Consider the following 19,525-nt stretch of genomic DNA (forward strand, 5'->3'; position numbering starts at 1 on the left):
GAGTGCTAGGATTACAGGCATGAGCTACCGCGCCCGGCCATCATTTTATTTCTTAGCCCTTTGCCTGTCCCATTTGTGAAATGGAGGTGGGCACCCAACCTGCTGTCATATACTTGAAAAATGCAAGTTTTAGCAATGTTAGGTTTCTACTTTAAACTTACTAAACATAAGAAGTTAAAAGTTGGAGAGACCTAGGTAGCCTTGCAGATGACGCTAAACATTGGTCATACAAGTTGATGTGATGGTAATGTAGGGAAAACCAACTGCACAGTGCTTCCTTTAAACACATACTTATTTCATAAAGTTCTGTTTTCTTGAGAGCTTATTTTGTTTATCTTACCTTATATTCTATATCCAGCTGTAATTGTCTTACTATATCTGTTTTCTAATAGATTTATTCTTGTCTTAAATATAATACTTAAATTTTCCCACAACCTGTTCCCTTTTTCTCAGGGTCTCTGTATATAAGACATAAGTATTAAACCAAATTTCAAATATTTGTTGCTAAGTAAAAGACTAATTTACTTTTGTGGTCACAGAAGGCACTCCATATTAAATTAAAAGGTTAATTCAATCGGCCTGCAAAAATGCATTGAATGGAATGCTTAGAAACTAGGACCAGGCTGGGTGCAGTGGCTCACACCTGTAATCCCAGCACTTCAGGAGGCCGAGGCGGGCAGATCACGGGGTCAGGAGATCGAGACCATCCTGGCTAATATGGTGAAACCTCGTCTCTACCAAAAATACAAAAAATTAGCCAGGCGTGGTGGCACGCACCTGTATTCCCAGCTACTCAGGAGGCTGAGGCAAGAGAATCGCTTGAACCCAGGAGGTGGAAGTTGCAGTGAGCCGAGATCATGCCATTGCACTCCAGCCTGGGCAACAGAGTGAGACTCCATCTCAGAAAAAAAAAAAAAAAGAAAAAGAAAAAAGAAACTAGGACCAAGCAGAGTTAGAAAACCAAGCAGTCCCATTACAGGAATGGGCATGTTATGCACTGGTGTTTTCACTGTTGAATTTATTATGTAACTTAAGGGACCGAAGCTTAGGGCTTCATCCTGAACCCATCAAAGGCAGAAAGGGCCCAACAGAGAGAACATTCTGACACATCTAAAAAGTACCTCTCCCACACCAGGCATACTCTTACTTTAAAAAAAAAAAAAAAATGGCCAGAAGGAAACTGAAGCCTCTGAATAAAAATCAAAGAGAAGAGAGAGCTGTTTGCAAATTAAAGAATGCGTTACTTAGATAATCTACGTGTAAGGATATGTATATAGCAAATCATCACCTGAAGAATGCAGATTTTAACAATGTTAGAGTTCTACTTTAAACCTACTGAACTTGAGAAGTTAAAAGTTGCAAAACCCCCTGGGAGAGGCTCTAGGTAGCATTGCAGATGATGCGAAACATTGGTTCCAGCCTTCTGAGAACAAGTAGTGTATAATAAGAACTTTTAAACTAATCATACCCTTTCACTGATAATTCTATTCCTAAGCAAATAGCCGAAGGAAACCATCCAAGAGTGGGTAAAAAAAAAGATGCCCTTAACAATTCTATTTATAGTAGTTAAAAACTGGAAATTCCCCAACCACCCCCAGTGTAGGACTAGCTAAACAAACTTGGGGAGGGTAAATATCACGGGATGCACAGTAGCCTCACAGCCATTCATTCACTCACTCACTGATTATTTCTTCAGTAGATTTTGCAGGGCTCTGCAGGTCATGTTCAGGATTTTACATGTTTGTTTGAAGACAAGTAGAAGCCATTTGTTTTTTGTTGTTTGTTTGTTTTGTTTTTTTTTGAGATGGAGTCTCACTCTGTCGCCCAGGCTGGAGTGCAGTGGCACGATCTCGGCTCACTGCAAGGTCCGCCTTCCGGGTTCACGCCATTCTCCTGCCTCAGCCTCCCGAGTAGCTGGGACTACAGGCAGAGGATTGGCATGGCAAGGTGCGGGGGTGAAAAGTGGAGGCGGGGCATCTGTTGGGCTGCAGTCTACGAGCAATAGTTGTGACATTAACTAAGGTGAGGCCCACTGAGAGAGGAGGTGGTTCCAGAAACAGATAAAAGGCAGAGTCTGCAGGTCTTGGTGACCAATTTCATGTGAGATGAGAAGAGAGGACTTAACGATTACTCCCAGGTTTCTGGTCTGATCATCTGAGCATTTGCTGACCTAAGGAACACCATCTCATTTGTAGAGATGTTTGTGTTAGGCACATCAAATGTGTGGTGCCTATATGACCTCCAGGAGGAATTACTTAGGAGATCACGGAATGTGGTTCTGGAGTTCAGAAGAAGTGCCAGGCTGGAGTAGATTTAGCATAGATGAGCTGATTGAAGCCATGGGAGTAGATGAGGTTGCCCAAGAAGAAGGGCTGGTGAGAGACCTGGGGAACCTTACTATTGAAGGGCTGGAGAAGGAGGAAGAGCAGAGAAGTAGGCGGAAAACCAGGATAGGTGGAAATCTCTGAAGCCATGGAGTATTCTAAGAGAAGGAAAGTAGAGATTGCTGGTGAGGATGTTGTTGAGAAGTCAGGCAGTTCCCCAAGTACCAACCATTGCCCTTTGGATTTGACAACAGGGAGGTGACCTGAACAAAAGCAGATTGGAGAAAGGTGGGAGTGGGAACCGGAATGAAAGGTGAGGAAGTGGTGAGAATGGTGTTGGACAGCTCCCCTGGAAAGTTTGGCTGTAAAGGGAGGAGAGAAACAGGAGCAGTACCTAACAGGGAGGATGGGGACAAGGGGCATGTACATGTGGACAGGAAAAAAAACTTGAAACTGCTTAAAAGCTAAAGGGAAGAAACCCAATAAAAGAAGTTGGCAATACGACCGCAAATGGGGACTGTAAGAGCTAACTCTAAACTGGAAATGTCTGTATGAAATGATGTCAACTGGGGAAAAAAAATTCCATCCATATGAATGTGACTTTGTAAAACTTACGCGTGTGCTTTAAATACAAAAGTACTGAAACAAAGAAAACATTTTTTGCCAGATTTTGTGAGACACATCTGTTCACGCTTATGACAATTGCAAGAGACACCATCCATTGAGCGTTTATGATGGCAGATGTGGGGCTGGTGCTCTGCACGTATCATCTCATTTAATCCTTATAACAGCCCTGCCAAGTCTGTGGCATAGTTCTCATTTTACACACAAAAATATTGAACTAAGCCCTGAACTATGGCTCGGAGACGAAAAATAGCTTCCCTAAGGGCATACAGCTGACAAACAGAGGAACAAATAGAGGAACAAGATTCAAACTTGGGACTCCCTTGCTCCAGAGCCCAAATTCTTTCCTCTAAAATTAAGTAACTTAAATAAATTTAACCCCCCTCAACAGCATCTTGCATGTTCTTGGTCCTCAGACATTAGTAAGATTGATCGGCCAAGTCGCAGCAGTATTGTTCACTCGCTGTCTCCTGTCCATTTGAAACACATTGCAATACAATAATGGAATTTAGGATTCTCAAAGAACGTGCCTGGCTTTTCACGTAAAGATCACCAATGCAAAACTGTGTTTTGTTTCTCTCTGTGTGTGTGTGTGTGTGTGTGTGTGTGTTTGTGCACATGCGCATGCACCCAGGAGTATATCTAGATTTTATGGGCCCAAGGCTTACTGTTTGGTCAATATGAATATTTCTAGAACTCTTCCCAGGGACCTGCACAAGTGAAGGGCCCCAAAGCTCACTAGCTTCATGGCACATCTACCTCTGCACATGTGTGTGTTTACATGAACTGTATGTATGCATGAAGTTAGATGGAGGAACCAGCGAAAACCATGGTTCTTTGACCAGTAGGGCTCGGTTCCATTGAATAGTACAATAGAAACACTAGTTAGTACTCGTCACTGTGTTTCTTTTCTGGGAAGAGAGGGAAGATTTATTAAAAATCAAATGGGTTAAGAATTTTCTGAAAAATGCCCTTTGAATTTCAGCCATTAGCTAAGTTAGATATACACTGCTGTGGCGCATGCTCTTTATTTTCAGTAGGCAAATAAATATAACATTTTTAAATATATTCTTTATCCCAGAGACTGTTTTGGGGTTGTTTGTTCGTTTGTTTGTTTGAGACAAGGTCTCACTCTGTCATGCAGGCTGGAGTACAGTGATGCGATCACAGCTCACTGCAGCCTCAACCTCCTGGGCTCAAGCAGTCCTCCCACCTCAGCCTCCCAAGTAGCTGGGACAATAGGCGCGCATCACCACACCCAACTAATTTTTGTATTTTTTGTAGAGATGAGGATCTCACTATATTACCCAGGCTGGTCTCAAACTCCTGGGCTCAGGTGATCCTCCTGCCTCTGCCTCCCAAAGTGCTGGGATTATAGGTGTGAGGCACAGCACCTAACCAGATTCTTTTGTTAGTAACACCTTTTAGATGTGATCTCCTCCATATATGAAAATTTGAAGAATACATCAAGAGAGCAGGCTGGGTGTCGAGGAATGAAGGGACGCTGGAAATGAAAGAAGATGGAGGGCCGTCTTCATTTACTTAGCAACCTGTTATAGACAAGACACATATTCTGTGTTACTTCAGAAGCCAAAACTAAGAACCAAAGTACAGGGATTGCAGGGGAAGCCAGATTCCATCTCAGCAAAGAAATTTTCTATCAACTAGAGCTGTCCAAAAATGGTTTGCTTACACCGTGACTGGCTACCCATCACTGGAAGTACCCAGCCAAAGCCACTTCTTTCTGGGAGAAGGGGAGGTGGGAGACTCTTAGTGAGCAAAGTTTGAGTCAATCTAGGAAACCTCTAGAATCTTGTCTAGGTCTAACATTCCAAGTTATTATTGGGACACACTGTCGCTGCCAATCATATGCTCACAGTGCATGCACAGCAAGTGGTCCCCGTCCTCATGGTGGTGACGTGTTTTTGCTGAGCCAGCCGCATTCCCTGACTGAGCCCCTGGTTGCTGAGGAAACATGTCTGCATGGACTGACTCAGATAAGGCCACACTCCTGGGTCTTAGAACTAAGTTTTTTCCTGGCCCAGTACCCAGGACCTCGGGTCCATGCTTCCACCGGTAGCCTCCTCATGGATGGCATTTACGATAACTCCTGATACCTTATAAGTCTCATAATAGGCTTATGGTCTAGGTAGGAAACTGGCCGAGTCCACTTGACCCACCCCTCCCCCTGCTTCCTCCTGTACACTCGGGAAGAACCCCTTTGTCCCTGCTTCCTTGGCCAGTGTCAGTATGGGAGGCTGAAGCGAGCCCACGCAGAAGCCTGGGAGGTGTGCAGCAGACCACATGTCAGCCCCCCAGAGGCTTAGCCCACCAGGTCAGGATGAGGCAACCAGAGAACCCAAGACTGGGAGAGTCACCTCAGTTAACCTTCTTTACCCTTTCTGGAAGGGGAACATAAAGTTGGCTGTGACCCAGATACTCCTCTATTCTCCACGCGAGACCTCCTTAGAGATCTACACACCTGTCCTAAGCCACTGTAATAATATCAGGAATAGTAATGATGGGAGTGTTCCTGGTGGTGGTGGTGGTGGTGGTGGTAAAATCAATGACTAGTGTTTACTGAGCTTTTCCTGTTTGCCTCACACCATAATGAGCTCGTTACATAGACCACCTTATTGAATCGTTACAACGATCCTACAAGGTAGATGCCATCAACATTGCCATTTTATAGATGACGAAACTGAGGCCAAGTGACATTAAAGGGCATGCCTGAGGAGACACCAGTCTGACTCCAGAGCATGGCCTCTTCACCATGCTGCTGTCTTTCCTCAGTTTCTTTCTCATGAAAACACAGAAGGAAAAGTCACCTGCCTGCTCTCCAGCCCTTGTTTGAGCCACCCCACCGGGGGCTTCTCCAAGCCCAGAAGCAGCCACCAAGAGGGGTCCAGGGAGCAGTTTGTGCACCAGACCCTATTCTGGGTGCTTCTTGACCTTTCCTTCCTTTAACCCTCATAGCAAATGCTGGAGGTCGGTGTTATTATTTGCATTTTGCAGAGAAGTTCAGGGACTTGCTCAAGGTCACCTGGTGCACAGGAGTTGGGACTCCCACCCAGGCAGCCGTGCCCACCTCTGCAGTCAGCACCTCCCACCACCACACCAGCCCGCCTGGTTAAGTGAACCAAGCTGAACACCCTCACAGGCACTAAATTTATATATCCTGGCCTCCTCTTCCAAAATGGATACACTAATTACTGGACCTTTTTTTTTTTTAGTAATAGTAATCATCAGGAACACATTTTTCAATGTTTTCATTTTTCTATTCCGCATACTACCAAAAAAAAACATAGATAAAACCCAGCAAGTGTGAGGCCATGTAAATTAGCAAAAGTTCAGGAAGTCATTACACGAAACCAAAAGAAACAAAGTGTTGATTAGGGGCTTATTTTTGTATGAGATTAAAATATGAATCATTAAAATAGGACTGTATTTCAGGCTCTTTATCCCCGCCTCATCAGAGACATCACCATGACTACTAGGTTTGGATTCAATGAATTCCGAAGCCGTTCTCAGCTCTCAAATGCAGTCATGTGTGCCATGGTTCTCCCTTATACATAGCAGTTTCAAAAGTCTGGTCCAGGACACCTCTGCGTCTCCCTGCCCATCTCCTTTTAATAAAATACCCAAGTGACATGGCGTCTACAGCTCTTTGAGGTATTTTGCTTTATTTAGTCATGATACTAAGTAGTGGCAGAAAGTTATACTAACAGCAACCAAATTTCAAAGGTAGAGGTAGGAACAAAGTCAAGGCAAAAACACAAGGTTCCCTCAGGAATCCCTTAGAATAGGGTATCCGTGGAGCTTTATTTAGTATCAGTGATAGAGGAGCGGGAGTTTGTAGAAAAAAAGAAATTAATATGGAACATTTCTCAGGTCCATGCTGAGCTTGAAAGAAAAAATAATACAGCAATATCTTCAACCCAAAATATGCCTTGAATTTAAGTTGGTAATTAAAATATCTGTTTTAAAAAATCGCTAAAATTAGAGACAAAGACCCATTGTTTGTTATTACTGCTGACTGCATATCTGTGTGTAGAGAAGGGTATGAGGAGACAGTCACAGGCCTGTGATATTGTAAAGATTAATCACCCACCCCCAAAGGGTTCTGAGGCACCCACCTGCATTTTCAACTTGGATCTAAGTCAAGGGGTGGGACAAGACCATGACAGGTTTTGGGGTTGTTTTTTTTTTTTTTTTTTTTTTGCTAATTACTCTGTGGACACTTCAAATACCAAATATATCAGAACAGAAAGGCACCCGCTCAACCCAGCCCCTGCCATCCTCTGGCAATGGCCTGACATCTCTAGATGATTTTCTAGAGATTGTGGAACCTTGGAACAACGCCTGTGTGCATTTTTAAAGGAGGGAAGCATCCCAGAACATGCCAGTTCCTTATAGAGTATCTTGAATAGTTACCACCTCTAACCGGACTTGTGAATTTTTTTCATGTTTATTCTTTTCCCGTCTAGGATTGAGATTGGTTAAAAAGGCATATTTTTCTCTGTAGGGAAAATTTCTATGAAGAATCTATGAGTTGTCATTGGAGCATTACAAATGTTCTTAATGACTTCATAATTCTTCGAGTAATCTGAAGTGCAAGCTAAGATAGATGTAAAAAGAACATCGTCACAAAAATAAGAGCAATAAATTGGGATAGTTTAAATTCCCTGCCATTGTTAGGCAGCTACTGAAGCAGTTCAGTAATGTGGGAAAATGTTCAAAACCTAATGTGGAGGGAAGAGAGGATACTCAACTATTAAAAGCCTGCTTCTAACTATAGAACTATAGATAGTATTAACAGGGCTTCTGTATCTTAGTGATGGGATTCTGGGTCGTGTTTTGTTTTCTTTCTGATTTTCTGCCTTTTTAAAACATTTTTGGGGCCGTGCATGGTAGCTTACACCTGTAATCCCAGCACTTTGGGAGGCCTAGGCGGGTGGATCACTTGAGCTCAGGAGTTTGAGACCAACCTGAACAACATGGTGAAACTCTGTCTCTACTGAAAATACAAAAATTAGCTGGGTGTGTTGGTTCGCACCTGTAGTCCCAGCTACTTGGAGGGCTGAGGTGGCAGGATCACTTGAGCCTGGGAGGTGGAGATTGTAGTGAGCCGAGATCGTGCCTCTGCACTTTAGCACGGGCAACGGAGCGCAACCCTGTCTCAAAAAAAAAAAAAAAAAAAAAGTATATGATTTTCATAATCAAAAAAGTTTGATTTAAAACTTCACATCGCTCTCACCTTTTGAGTTTCAAGTGCTGCATTCTGTGCCCCATGAGCTTGGTGAGGATAGGAGGTGGCAGGCCTGTTTTGCGCTCCAATTGTATCTTTGGCACCGTGCCAGGCACATAGCTGCTGCTCCGTAAATCGTTGTTGGAAAAACATCTTTCCATTTCTTGATTTCCCTTCCCTTTTTCTTTCCAGGTGATGTGCTCTATGAACTCCTTCAGCATATTCTGAAGCAGAGGAAACCTCGGATTCTTTTTTCACCATTCTTCCACCCTGGAAACTCTATACACACACAGCCGGAGGTCATACTGCATCAGAACCATGAAGAAGGTACTGGAAGAGGTTTCTCTTTTCTTGCCTGAGGTTTAGACAAATCCAAGAAGTTTAATTGTTAACTTGATAAGCTGGTCTTATTCGTGTAAGTTCACTTTTCATTCAACAGACAATTATTGAGTGCTTACTATGTACAAGATACACTCTTGGTTCCCTGAAGCTCATGATCAAAGCGAAGCAGTGAGATGGATGTACACAGAAGCACAGAAGCGTAACCGTATAGTAGGCACCATAAAGGTGTGGTGGAAGGGTCCATGACAGCCAGATGCAGGAAGCAGGGTCTGCTCATAAAGGAAGCAGCTCTGGAGTATGCCTTAGAGCAGTGGTCCCCACCCTTTTTGGCACCAAGGACCAGTTTTGTGGAAGACAATTTTTCCACCAACAGTGGAGGTGAGAGATGGTTTGGGATGATTCAAGTGCATTACATTTATTATGCACTTTATTTCTGTTATTACATTGTAATACGTAATGAAATAATTATACAATCCACCATAATGTAGAATCAGTGGGAGCCCTGAGCTTGTCCTCCTGCAACTAGACGGTCCCATCTGGGGGTGATGGGAGACAGTGACAGATCATCAGCCATTAGATTCCCATAAGGAGTGCACAACTAGATCTCTCACGTGCACAGTTCATGATAGCATTTGTGCTTCTATGAGAATCTAATGCCACTGCTGATCTGACAGGAGGTGGGGCTCAGGCGGTAATACGAGCAGTGGGGAGCAGCCCTAGATACAGATGAAGCTTCACTCACTTGCCCCCACCGCTCACCTCCTGCTGTGCAGCCCAGTTCCTAACAGGCCATGGACTGGTACCAGTCAGTGACCTGGAGGTTGGGGACCCCGCCTTAGAAATCCAGCAGGATTCTGATAAGCAAGGATGAAGTGAAGAACATTCCAGGCAAATAAAATGACATAAGGGTGGGGTAAGGCTTTGGAATAGAGAGCAATTAGATGACTTGGATTATAGAGCTTATCTTCCCCCACTCTTTTATTACAAAAAATTTCAAACATACTCCAAATAGAATAAAATAAATAAACCCTTCTGAGCCATCACCCTTGCCTTCACAATGATCAGCATTTTGTCATTGCAGAGCTAGTCCAAGGAGCTTAGCTTGGAACCAGAGTATGGAGAACTTTGATTTCTGGAATATGGAGGAAAGAAATGGGAAGTCATTGGAGATTTTTTTAGCAGGGGTAATAAAAGCTGGAGGAAGGAAAGAAAAAAAAAACCCAAATCTATGAACTCAGTGTTGGGCCAGGGCTTTCTGCGTTGGGCACCAAAGGAGGCTGGTTAGAGTGCACTCAGTGGCGGTGTTTATTTCAAGTGTCCCAGTTGTTCCTCTTAATCATTGGTAGAAAGCAAAAGACCAGAATTTAATTTAGGCCCTGGACCTAGTTCCAGAATAGGTGTTGGGGCACAGAAATAGAGTATAAAAACCTTACTTGAGGCCAGGCGCGGTGGCTCACGCCTGTAATCCCAGCACTTTGAGAGGCCGATGCAGGCGGATCACGAGGTCAGGAGATCGAGACCATCCTGGCTAACATGGTGAAACCCCGTCTCTACTAAAAATACAAAAAAAAATTAGCCGGGCATGGTGGTGGGCGCCTGTAGTCCCAGCTACTTGGGAGACTGAGGCAGGATAATGGAGTGAACCCGGGAGGTGGAGCTTGCTGTGAGCCGAGATCGCGCCACTGCACTCCAGCCTGGGAGACAGAGTGAGACTCTGTCTCAAAAAAAACCAAACCAAAGCAAAACAAAACCTTACTTGAGCACCATTGCACTAAACAGTTGAACAGCTCGAGCACTCAGTGATGGATCGTACCTCTGAGGGTCATGATTCACCTGCTCAGATCGGTGAGACCACAGACATCCAAACGTGTACCAATTTCTTCATGTGTACTTTTCCTTAGGTCCAGATTACTAGGGACCTCGAACCCTGGTCCCTTGGGGCATTTCCTTAAAATGATTGCTCATCCCCAAGAGCAGGGCTAACATTTTTGTTTTGTTGTTGGCAAACCAAAAAAATGAGACGTTTCTTGTTTTTCCTAATTAACACTTCACAAAAGAGAGCCTGACTCCAGGCGACTGACACCACCTCCTTGTGCCAAGCATTTCACAGCAGGGCCCCTCGCTTCCATGATGGAGAACGAACAGCATTTCATGCACACTCCCTGCCTTCCTCTCATCCTTTCCTCCCCTCACTCTACCCTTGCTAAATTTAGCAGCTGCCCTCCTCCCCCAATTCAGTTTTTCATTCTTTTGCTCTTCCTGCCATGTACATTTCTGGCTTGCATAATAGCCACCAGCCACTCCAGAGAAGAGGAGGTGGGTTTACGTGGCTTGACGTTAAGGCAAGAAATATATTACCTAGCCTGCCTTTCAGATACAAAGGGTATGTGATGGGTTTTCTTTCTGTCTCTTATTCTCTCTTTCTCTCATTTTTTTTTTTTAATCTCATTTGGAATTTAGCCCCATTTTATTCCTAAGTGTGATTGGAGGCTTATGGTCTCTCCTCCTCACAGATCCTTCCTCTTTTCCCCTTGGCCTGATTTGACTCAGAAGTAGGTGTGTTTGTTGTTCTCATTTGCAGGAGCTCAGCAATAGAGAAAGCTGGCTTACTCTGAGAGCTACTCGCAAACCAAGTAAATACAGATGTGCCACGCATACGCTGTAATGAGCTTTCTCTCAAGTATTATGATGTTGGTGATGATGAGCTCGGTAGGTAAGAGAATGGAGCTAATGAGGCCGAGGTCAAGGGTGTCATTGCCCTGCAGACCAGTTAGCTCTGCTTCAGACCCAGCTCTTAAAAGTAGTGCATTTTCAGAGACCATTCCTTAAAGCTGATGGCCAGGAAGCAAGGTCTGAGAGCATGTGTCCCCCTCCTTTGTCTATTCAGACAGGGCGCATGTGCTCCAGTGAACAGGTGCACACAACAAGGAGAGAAGTGTAGGTCTTTATCAGGTGGTATCCAGGGTGAAGAGCTGTCCAAGGCACAGAAGTGATATGAAGAGGTGGCCCTCTCCCTATCCTCCTGCCTTTCAGCTATATGGTACCCTTGATGACACAGAGAACAAGTAGAGAGGTGCATGGATCAGTACAAGTTTCCTGCCTCCAGCTACTTCCTCTCTCTTTCCCTTCTTCTCCACTGAAAAGAAAAAAATCCAGCTCAACATAAATTGTTTCCAGAATCAATACTGTTACATTTAATTATGAAGGATAACAGATGATTGATGTGGGCATATGTTAACATACAGAAAGATCTGGTTCTGAAAAAAAAATCTGTCAAGTGAAATTATACATATCAAATATTACTTCCCCAGTGATTTATTTTACATAACTGGGAATACAGTTCCATATAAAAGCATGTTAACCCAAGATGACACATGTTGCTACCAACTTGGCATAGGTAAGTAGGTAAGTGGGTAGGTAAGTAGGTGGATAGGTGGATAGGAATGACAGAATGGAAAGAGAACAAGGCCCAACTCAGCTGTTAAGCAGCCTGGCACAATGAAGCATGCACGGACAAGCACAAACACAAGGCATCATTCAAGCGCCTTGTGATTTCACCTCGTCGTGGCCACAAACTTAACCAGTTCAGACATTCATAATTTCACGGTGGGCATTTATATCACAGTACAAATGTGTCTTGCTCAATCTAGCACCAGTTCCCCACATGTATCCTCTATGACTTTCTTACATTGAAATCATGCCTTCCTTAGTAGCCACGTGGCAGTGCTAGAAGCTAGGAAGTTGGTGTTAGCTCAGAGGTTCACCTCCATGCCCTGACAGTAGATGAGGATGATCATCATGCTAATTCAAACTCTCCATATGTGAACATTCGTTACCTCTATAATGTACTCCATTCTGAAATCACATCATGGCTTGAGCAAAACAGTCCTCGGATTACACTTACCTCTAGAAAAACCAGCATTTTCACTCTTTTTCCTTACTTATTAGTTGTGGGAAGGGAGGGTGATTTTATATAATTAGGTTAACCTTATAATTTTTCACCCATACCAACACACTTATGACAGTGACACAGGGCTCCATCAATAAGTAAGCCAGGACTACATATCAAATATTCAGGCAAAACCAGAACCAGAACCATCCTCAACAAACAAACTGGGGTGAGTGTGTGTGAGTATGTATGTATATTTTAAAGGATGAGATCTGGAAGCCGGGAAACCAGGTCCTAACCCTTCATTCTGCCAGAACAGATCATAAGGGCTAAGTTTCTCATTTATCTGGCTCTGTCTCCCCAGTTATAAGAAGGGGGTTAGACTAAATGGTTTCTGCAGTCTCTTACAGCTCTCAAATCCCCACATTACGTCCAAGGAACCTGAGTCTTCCTGGGTGATATGAAGATAAGACATATTCCCTTCCCTCAGGGTCTTGAGCATCTAAAATCTAGAAAATCATAGCAGTGTCCTGCCTGGTATTGCTCAGAAGCGGGAGAAAGTCTCTTCTGTTCTCATTTGTCTCACCTTATTCAGAACTTCAGATAATGTTGCCCCTCTGAGAGTGGCAACAAGAGTAGCGTCATTCACTTATTTCATCATAAAAAGCTCAGTTTAGGGACATTCTTTTTCCTTGACTGTTGTGACTCATTTTATCTTTGTAATATGAATTAGAATGCAGGTAGGTAGTTATGTAGAAAGGAGGTAAGATAAACAATGATATTACTTCCTTCACAAAAACCAGGAGGCAAAGCATCTTTAGAAATATCAGACCAGTAAATGACTATAAAATAAATTTATTTTGTCATATGCAGTTGCGATGATAACTTCTTTTCACACCTTAGGTTCTTTTATTTTGGGTTTTATCCCCTTAAATATATATGTGTGTGTATATATATATATATTTTTTTAATTATCATTTGTCCTCTAGTGTTGGAACTGCTTGAATATTTGGCCCCCTAAAAGCTCAACGGAAACATAAAATAAGCCTCCCTTCTGGGCTAAAGTCTCTGAATGGGACCAGCTCCGCAGAATCGCCCCATGGAACTGGATATGCAGTCTGTAGGGAGAGGGAGCAAGATCTGGATTTCTCAAACATTCTCATCCCATCACCCGCTTGGAGCTTGATAATTTCAGCTCTTCAGTCCCATCCTTTCTTCTGCCCCATCAAAGAGATTATGGGGCAGTAATTCTTGGTCACTTTAATTTGCAGATATTCACACATGCAGGGCTGAGATTGTTTCTATAGCACTGGATGCAGTTTTAAGGTGGCAGTTCTGCTCTGGGACAGCTCTTTATCACAAGGTAAACATGGAAATCGCAAGTGATGAGGAGCACTTTCAAGCATTGAAGTGCAATTGATCTCAATTTTTCTTACAACTAGCACATGGGAATGGCTCGATAATTGAGAGAAGTCATTTCTTTGTGAAAGATGGAGAGGGTGGCGTGTGTTCTGCGATGGCCCACAGAAGTTTTATTTATATGATTGCTTTATTGAGGGGAATCGTACCCCTCCTGCCCCACCACCAAACCCAAGTGCCCAAAGACTGCTTTGGCGGAAGGAAATTGTATACAATTTTAATGAGATAATTAAAGAAGATGAGGTATATGAATCTACTGCTTTTTTTTTTTGAGAAGGAGTCTCACTCTGTTGCCCAGGCTGGAGTGCAGTGGTGCGATCTGGGTTCACTGCAAGCTCTACCTCTTGGGTTCACGCCATTCTCCTGCCTCAGCCTCCCAAGTAGCTGGGACTACAGGCACCTGCCACCATGCCCGGCTAATTTTTTGTATTTTTAGTAGAGACGGGTTTCATTGTGTTAGCCAGGATGATCTCAATCTCCTGACCTCGTGATCCGCCTGCCTCAGCCTCCCAAAGTGTTGGGATTACAAGCATGAGCCACCACGCCTGGCCTGAATCTGCTTCTCAATAACAAAATAATAGCTAACATTTATTGGGTCCTTGTCATGTGCCGGCCCTGTTCTAAGCTCTTACATGTTTGAATCATTTAATCCTCACCACCACCCTATAAAGAAGGTGATATTATTACCTCCATTTTATAGATGAAGAAATAAAGATTAAGAGCAATAAAGTAACATGCCCCCAAATCAAGTAGCAACGCTGAGATTTAAACCCAGGTGGGGTTGATGCCAGTGCCTGCATTCATTCCAGCGCACAGAATGTGGAGACCAAAATACATTTTCATAAATGTTTGTAGCTCAAGCGCCCTGAAAATAGAGCACATGATTGAAAGACAAGTGGCAGTTGTGGAGATGAGGACGCCAAAGCAGTTTTCAGGTCACCTGACTGGGGTACAGTGTGTGGCAGGTCCTGCTTACGTTACTGCCAAATTTATACCAAAAAATGTCAAAGATGACTTCTGAGACTCCAAAGTATGTCTAGTTCATAATATTAAAAACTCATGCGGAGTTGGACTGAATTCACCCTTCTAGATCATTAACTCCCTTGGGATGGGCGGTCTTAGCATCACGAAAATCTCCCAGTCTGTGAGAACTGTGGGTTCTGAGCCAGGCACCGGCTTCTGAGAGCAGACGCACTGGCTGTCACCCACCCCGTGAGGAGCCAGCCCCTCAGTGCAGGTCACACCTTGAAAGCTGGCCCCTCGCTACAGCTGCTTAGTAGGCACCAGGTAGATGCAGTCTTTAGCTGCTCAAGTCACATCCTGTCACTGGTCGTAAACCCACTCGATTCTCTAGTCTTGCTGGAATCGTGTTGATGACTGCAGGGTCAAGGAGGCAGTGGGCTGCGGTTTGACATCTTTGTTACACATATTAACCATGGAATACATGACGGAGCCAGAGAGCATGCCAGCACCTATATGCATGCACTCTACATCCCCCGACTACCTGGGTTCCAATCCCAGCTCCCCAGTTTACCGGCTGTGTGACTTCAGGCAACTGCCTTGGGTCTCAGGTCTCTACCTGTAAAAGAAGGAAAATGACAGGACCTATCTCAAAGGGTTGACGTAAGAAAGAAATGAGTCTCCAGCCTGGGCGACAGACTGAGACTCTGTCTCAAAAAAAATAATAATAAAGAAAGAAAGAAATGAGTTAATATGGAAAATGCCCTTAGAATAGCCAAGCACTCAGTAAATGTTATTCATTATCACGATTCAATATTTCTGGCTATTATTTGGTTGTTTTCCCCCTCTGTTTGTGTAAATTTTTAATTGGGATAAAATACACAACATTTACAATTTTAACCATTTTTAGGTGTACTTCTGTAGTGGTAAGTCTATTCACAGTGTTGTGCAGTTGGTTTTTCCTTCCACTTTTCTTAACCATTCTCAATATCGCAACTGCACGCACTTTGTGCAAACATCAGGTTTGTGCACCTTATACGTAGAGAAGGGCCGTTGCCTCCCTCGCAGTTATCCAAGAACACCTTTGTGGATTCATCTGCACTATGATTTCTGTGGGAAAATACATTTAAAGTGCCAGTCTTCATTACTCTCAGAACACGGCCTGTTTGGAAGGAAGCACTGCTTGCATTTTATGTCACCTTGCAGTATCTGGCAAGCGCTGGGTCCTCCATGACCCCTTTGGAACCTTTGTATTAATCTTCTGGCTGTCTCCTCCTTTAAGAACTACAAGATTAACCTTTTTGCACCCCTTTCTGTTCTGGGATTCTTGAATCTGGCAGCAGGTAATGACAGGTCCCATCAAAAACAGGTCAAGATCTTGACTTCCTGCTCTCCCTGGGAGCGGGGCCCACGAGCACCACTTAACACCTTTTTCCCCTGACCCAGCCTCATTCCAGCCTTCTGCAAGTCCTGCTTTCCTTCCAGGACCTTTCTTCCTGCTTTGCCTCCTGTATTTCAGGGCCTAGGGCAGCATGACCTTTTACCTTCTGACCCTTGCCCTTGCTGCAGCATGTGTTTTGTGACGGAGTGTAGGGACTGGATTGTGCAGAGACCCTCTTTGCATCTGTCTGGGCCCTCGGCCTATTACAGGAGGGGCCCCTCACCCTCCCTGCCTGCACCAGGGTTCTCCAACTGGAGGCTGCTTTTAGCCCTAGGGCTAGCGTGCTCTCTTAAGCCAGAAGTTTTAGGGGCAAGAGATCCCTAATATGCATGAATGACTCTCACAAGACAGGCAGGAAGTCTCCAAGAGACTTCCTTTACCCCTAGGGAAATGCCATCTGATCTTTGAGATAAGGAGCTGGGAGCAGTTTGATTTCATCTCCAGAGAAGGAAGCCCTCAGTTAAGGAGTCATCTTGCTCTTTTCCCCACTCCAGGGCCTCTCTGCCTTATCTCTGTGCCACCTGTGACCCCAGGCCTTATACATGATTGAGAGGATTACCCAAACAGACCTAATTGGCTTATTGGAAATCCAATCCTTTGATTTCTTCATTCACTTCTTTTGTGCTGCTTTATGGAGACAAAGGAGACTCCCCTATACTGCCTGTGAAGAGCAAGACAGTCTGCAGCGCCAACTGTGAGGCCTGTGAGGCCTCCTGTGTCGGCAGATGTGCATGTACTCTCTGTACTGATCCCCTGGAAGGGTGGCCTGTTTGAAAGCAGTCCTGCCCCGGCCTGCAGTAATGAAGATTAAGCCTCAGAGTACTACAAGTTACCCATTTTGTTTCGTTTAGCCCCTGTCATCAAATGCTTATACAATTCTAGGAGCTTACCTAGGGTTTATTGTTGATAACCTCAAACATATGTGAATCAGCCAGTCCAAACTAGGGCAGTTTTCTTCTCAGGCCCTCCAAGGGAGTTCAGTGACATTGGCACATTGTGGGGATCAATAGGCTGAAATGCCAGGTACACAGTCAGTGGAAAGGCCCCAAACCAAGCAGAGGTTGAACATCAGGTAACTGGAGTAGGGGGCGTATTAGTTAGCTAGGGCCACTGTAACAAAGTACGCCAAACGGGGTGGCTTAAACAACAGATATTTATTATCTCACTTTTCTGGAGGCTAGAAGTCCAATGTCAACGTGTGCCAGAGTTGGTTCCTTCTGAGAGCTGTGAGATAGGATCTGTTCCATGACTGTCTCCTCGTTTCTGGTGGTTTGCTGGCAAGCTTTGGCATTCCTTGCCTTGGAGGTCTCTGCCTTCATCTTCACCTGCATTCTTCCCCTGTGTATGTCTCTAAGTCCAGAGTATACTTTTTATAAAGACACCAGTCATATTGGATGTTTAAAATGACCTCATCCTAACTAATTACATCTGCAAGGACCGTCTTTCCAAATAAGGTCACATCCTGAGGGTACTAGGGGTTAGGACTTCAACTTATGAATTTTGGGGGAGAGGTATTCAACCCATAATAGGCATAAGAGACCAGGAGTGGTATATGAAATATAGTTTGAATTCCACCTCAAGACCTTGAGCTTATGACTTCTGTCTAGCTCTGTGTATCATTCATACTTCCCACTAATTTTTAACAAAATGACTTGGATAGGGAGAAAGTGAAACCCAGTGGACTGAGGCTAGAGTGAGCATTACCTCCTGGGCCTGTTGACTTGCATCTCCCTGGTGACTTTCTTCTCTGACCAGCATCCGTGGGCTTAGGGAAAGCACAGTGTTGGAAATGTGATCCTGGTGTGTGAGATGCAAACTTGATCTTAGCCTTTGCTCTACCCTGGAAACTTACCGGTCAAAACTTTCACCAAAGGCAGTTTTTTGTTTGTTTGTTTAGGCTTACTGGTTATTTATTATTTATAGCATGATTAAATTGGGTCCGATTTTTATGAATTTTAAGTAGAGAAACTTTTCTAATAAGAGGAAAGGATAAGAAATCGGACCTTTTTGTAAAGAAAATTACCACACTTAAAGTCCTGGTTTATTTTAGGCTGTTTGGCAGTGAGAAGAAGGGATTATTTGTGTCTAACAGAGGTCTACAAGGAAAAAAGGTTTGGGATCAGAAAACACTTCCAACCAGAATGACAGTTCCCTGCCAGTCCTTGGTCTTTCTTCCTCCCTTCCTTCTGTGCCACATGGACTAATTATGTCTGGCTTTCCCTCCCTCTTCCTTGTATATTTCCCTTCCATATCAAGACCTTCAGAATGAGGGCAATGTGGATAATTTCCCAGTTTTCCAGCTGGGCAGCTCACCAAGAACAAACCCAGACACCAAGGCCAGACCAAAAAAATCTTCTTGTTTTAGACAGAAGACTCCTACATCTGGAGGATTTAATGCACCCACTGTCCGCTCAGTGCATTTCCTGTGTCCGGAGCTTCTCTGCCTGCCGGCTCTGGTCTCGTAAGTTTCCATGCCCTGTTGCCAACTTATAATAACAGAGGCGGCAGGCAGCAGGCTGAGAACGTCATAGCCTACTCCGTACATGGGCACTGCTTTGCAGACTGAAACAAAGCTTGCAAGGTCTCATTGCAGGCCTCTCAACCTTGACAGTGGTTGTGCCCAGACCACCAGGAGCCTGGAATTAAATACCCTCGGATCCAGTTCTCTACTGTTAATGTTATCAGCTTCATCAAGTACTTCCTCTTTGAGTGATATCTGCAGAGAAATAAATAAATCAAGCTCCTCCAAGTCCTGTTCCTGCCTGGATCCTGAGTCCAAAGTCAAATCTGAGTTGGATTATCCAAAGCACTATCACCCTCCTGCATTGTTCCCAAGGTCTGGGCAGGAACGGAGAGTGAAATCTCTCCAGGACATTACATCAGTTCCTCCTTTATCCTTGGCATGAAAGTTCTTCCTCTCCTGGTCCTCCCAGACTTCCTAAGGCCTGCCCTGAGTGCACACCCACACACTAAACCTTGAAGCCCAGGACATCAAAGAAAGCCTGCAGGTAACCAGATTACTGACCAACGCCTGTGACCGTTTTGAAATTTATAAGACGGGAAATGGATTCAGGAAATGGGATTTTTCAATACATGGTCTTCATCATCCTTAAGTATTTTTAAGCCTTAATAAGCTTTTAAGTAAAGAGACATTCTGTAAATGGCATTTAGAAGAAAATATAGGAAAGTTCAAACTGGAACTGTCTTCAGTAGTTGTTTATGGTGATCATATTCTGTGACAAATGAAAAGTGAACCAGGGACAAAAGATAAATACATT

At 44.0% G+C, this 19,525-nt stretch overlaps 1 protein-coding gene across 8 annotated transcripts in view; it reads left to right on the forward strand.

Annotated features, from left to right (window-relative positions):
* ETV6 (ETS variant transcription factor 6) overlaps positions 1-19,525 on the forward strand; it is a 245,865-nt gene that overhangs the window by 195,632 nt on the left and 30,708 nt on the right. For all 8 annotated transcript variants that reach the window (XM_054443721.2, XM_054443729.2, XM_054443723.2 and 5 more), the window contains one exon: positions 8,389-8,523. In XM_054443721.2, coding sequence (XP_054299696.1) covers positions 8,389-8,523 — 135 coding nt within the window. The remainder of the gene's footprint in view (positions 1-8,388; positions 8,524-19,525) is intronic.

Source organism: Pongo pygmaeus, chromosome 10, assembly GCF_028885625.2.
Source record: "Pongo pygmaeus isolate AG05252 chromosome 10, NHGRI_mPonPyg2-v2.0_pri, whole genome shotgun sequence".
Classification (NCBI taxonomy): Eukaryota; Metazoa; Chordata; class Mammalia; order Primates; family Hominidae; genus Pongo; species Pongo pygmaeus.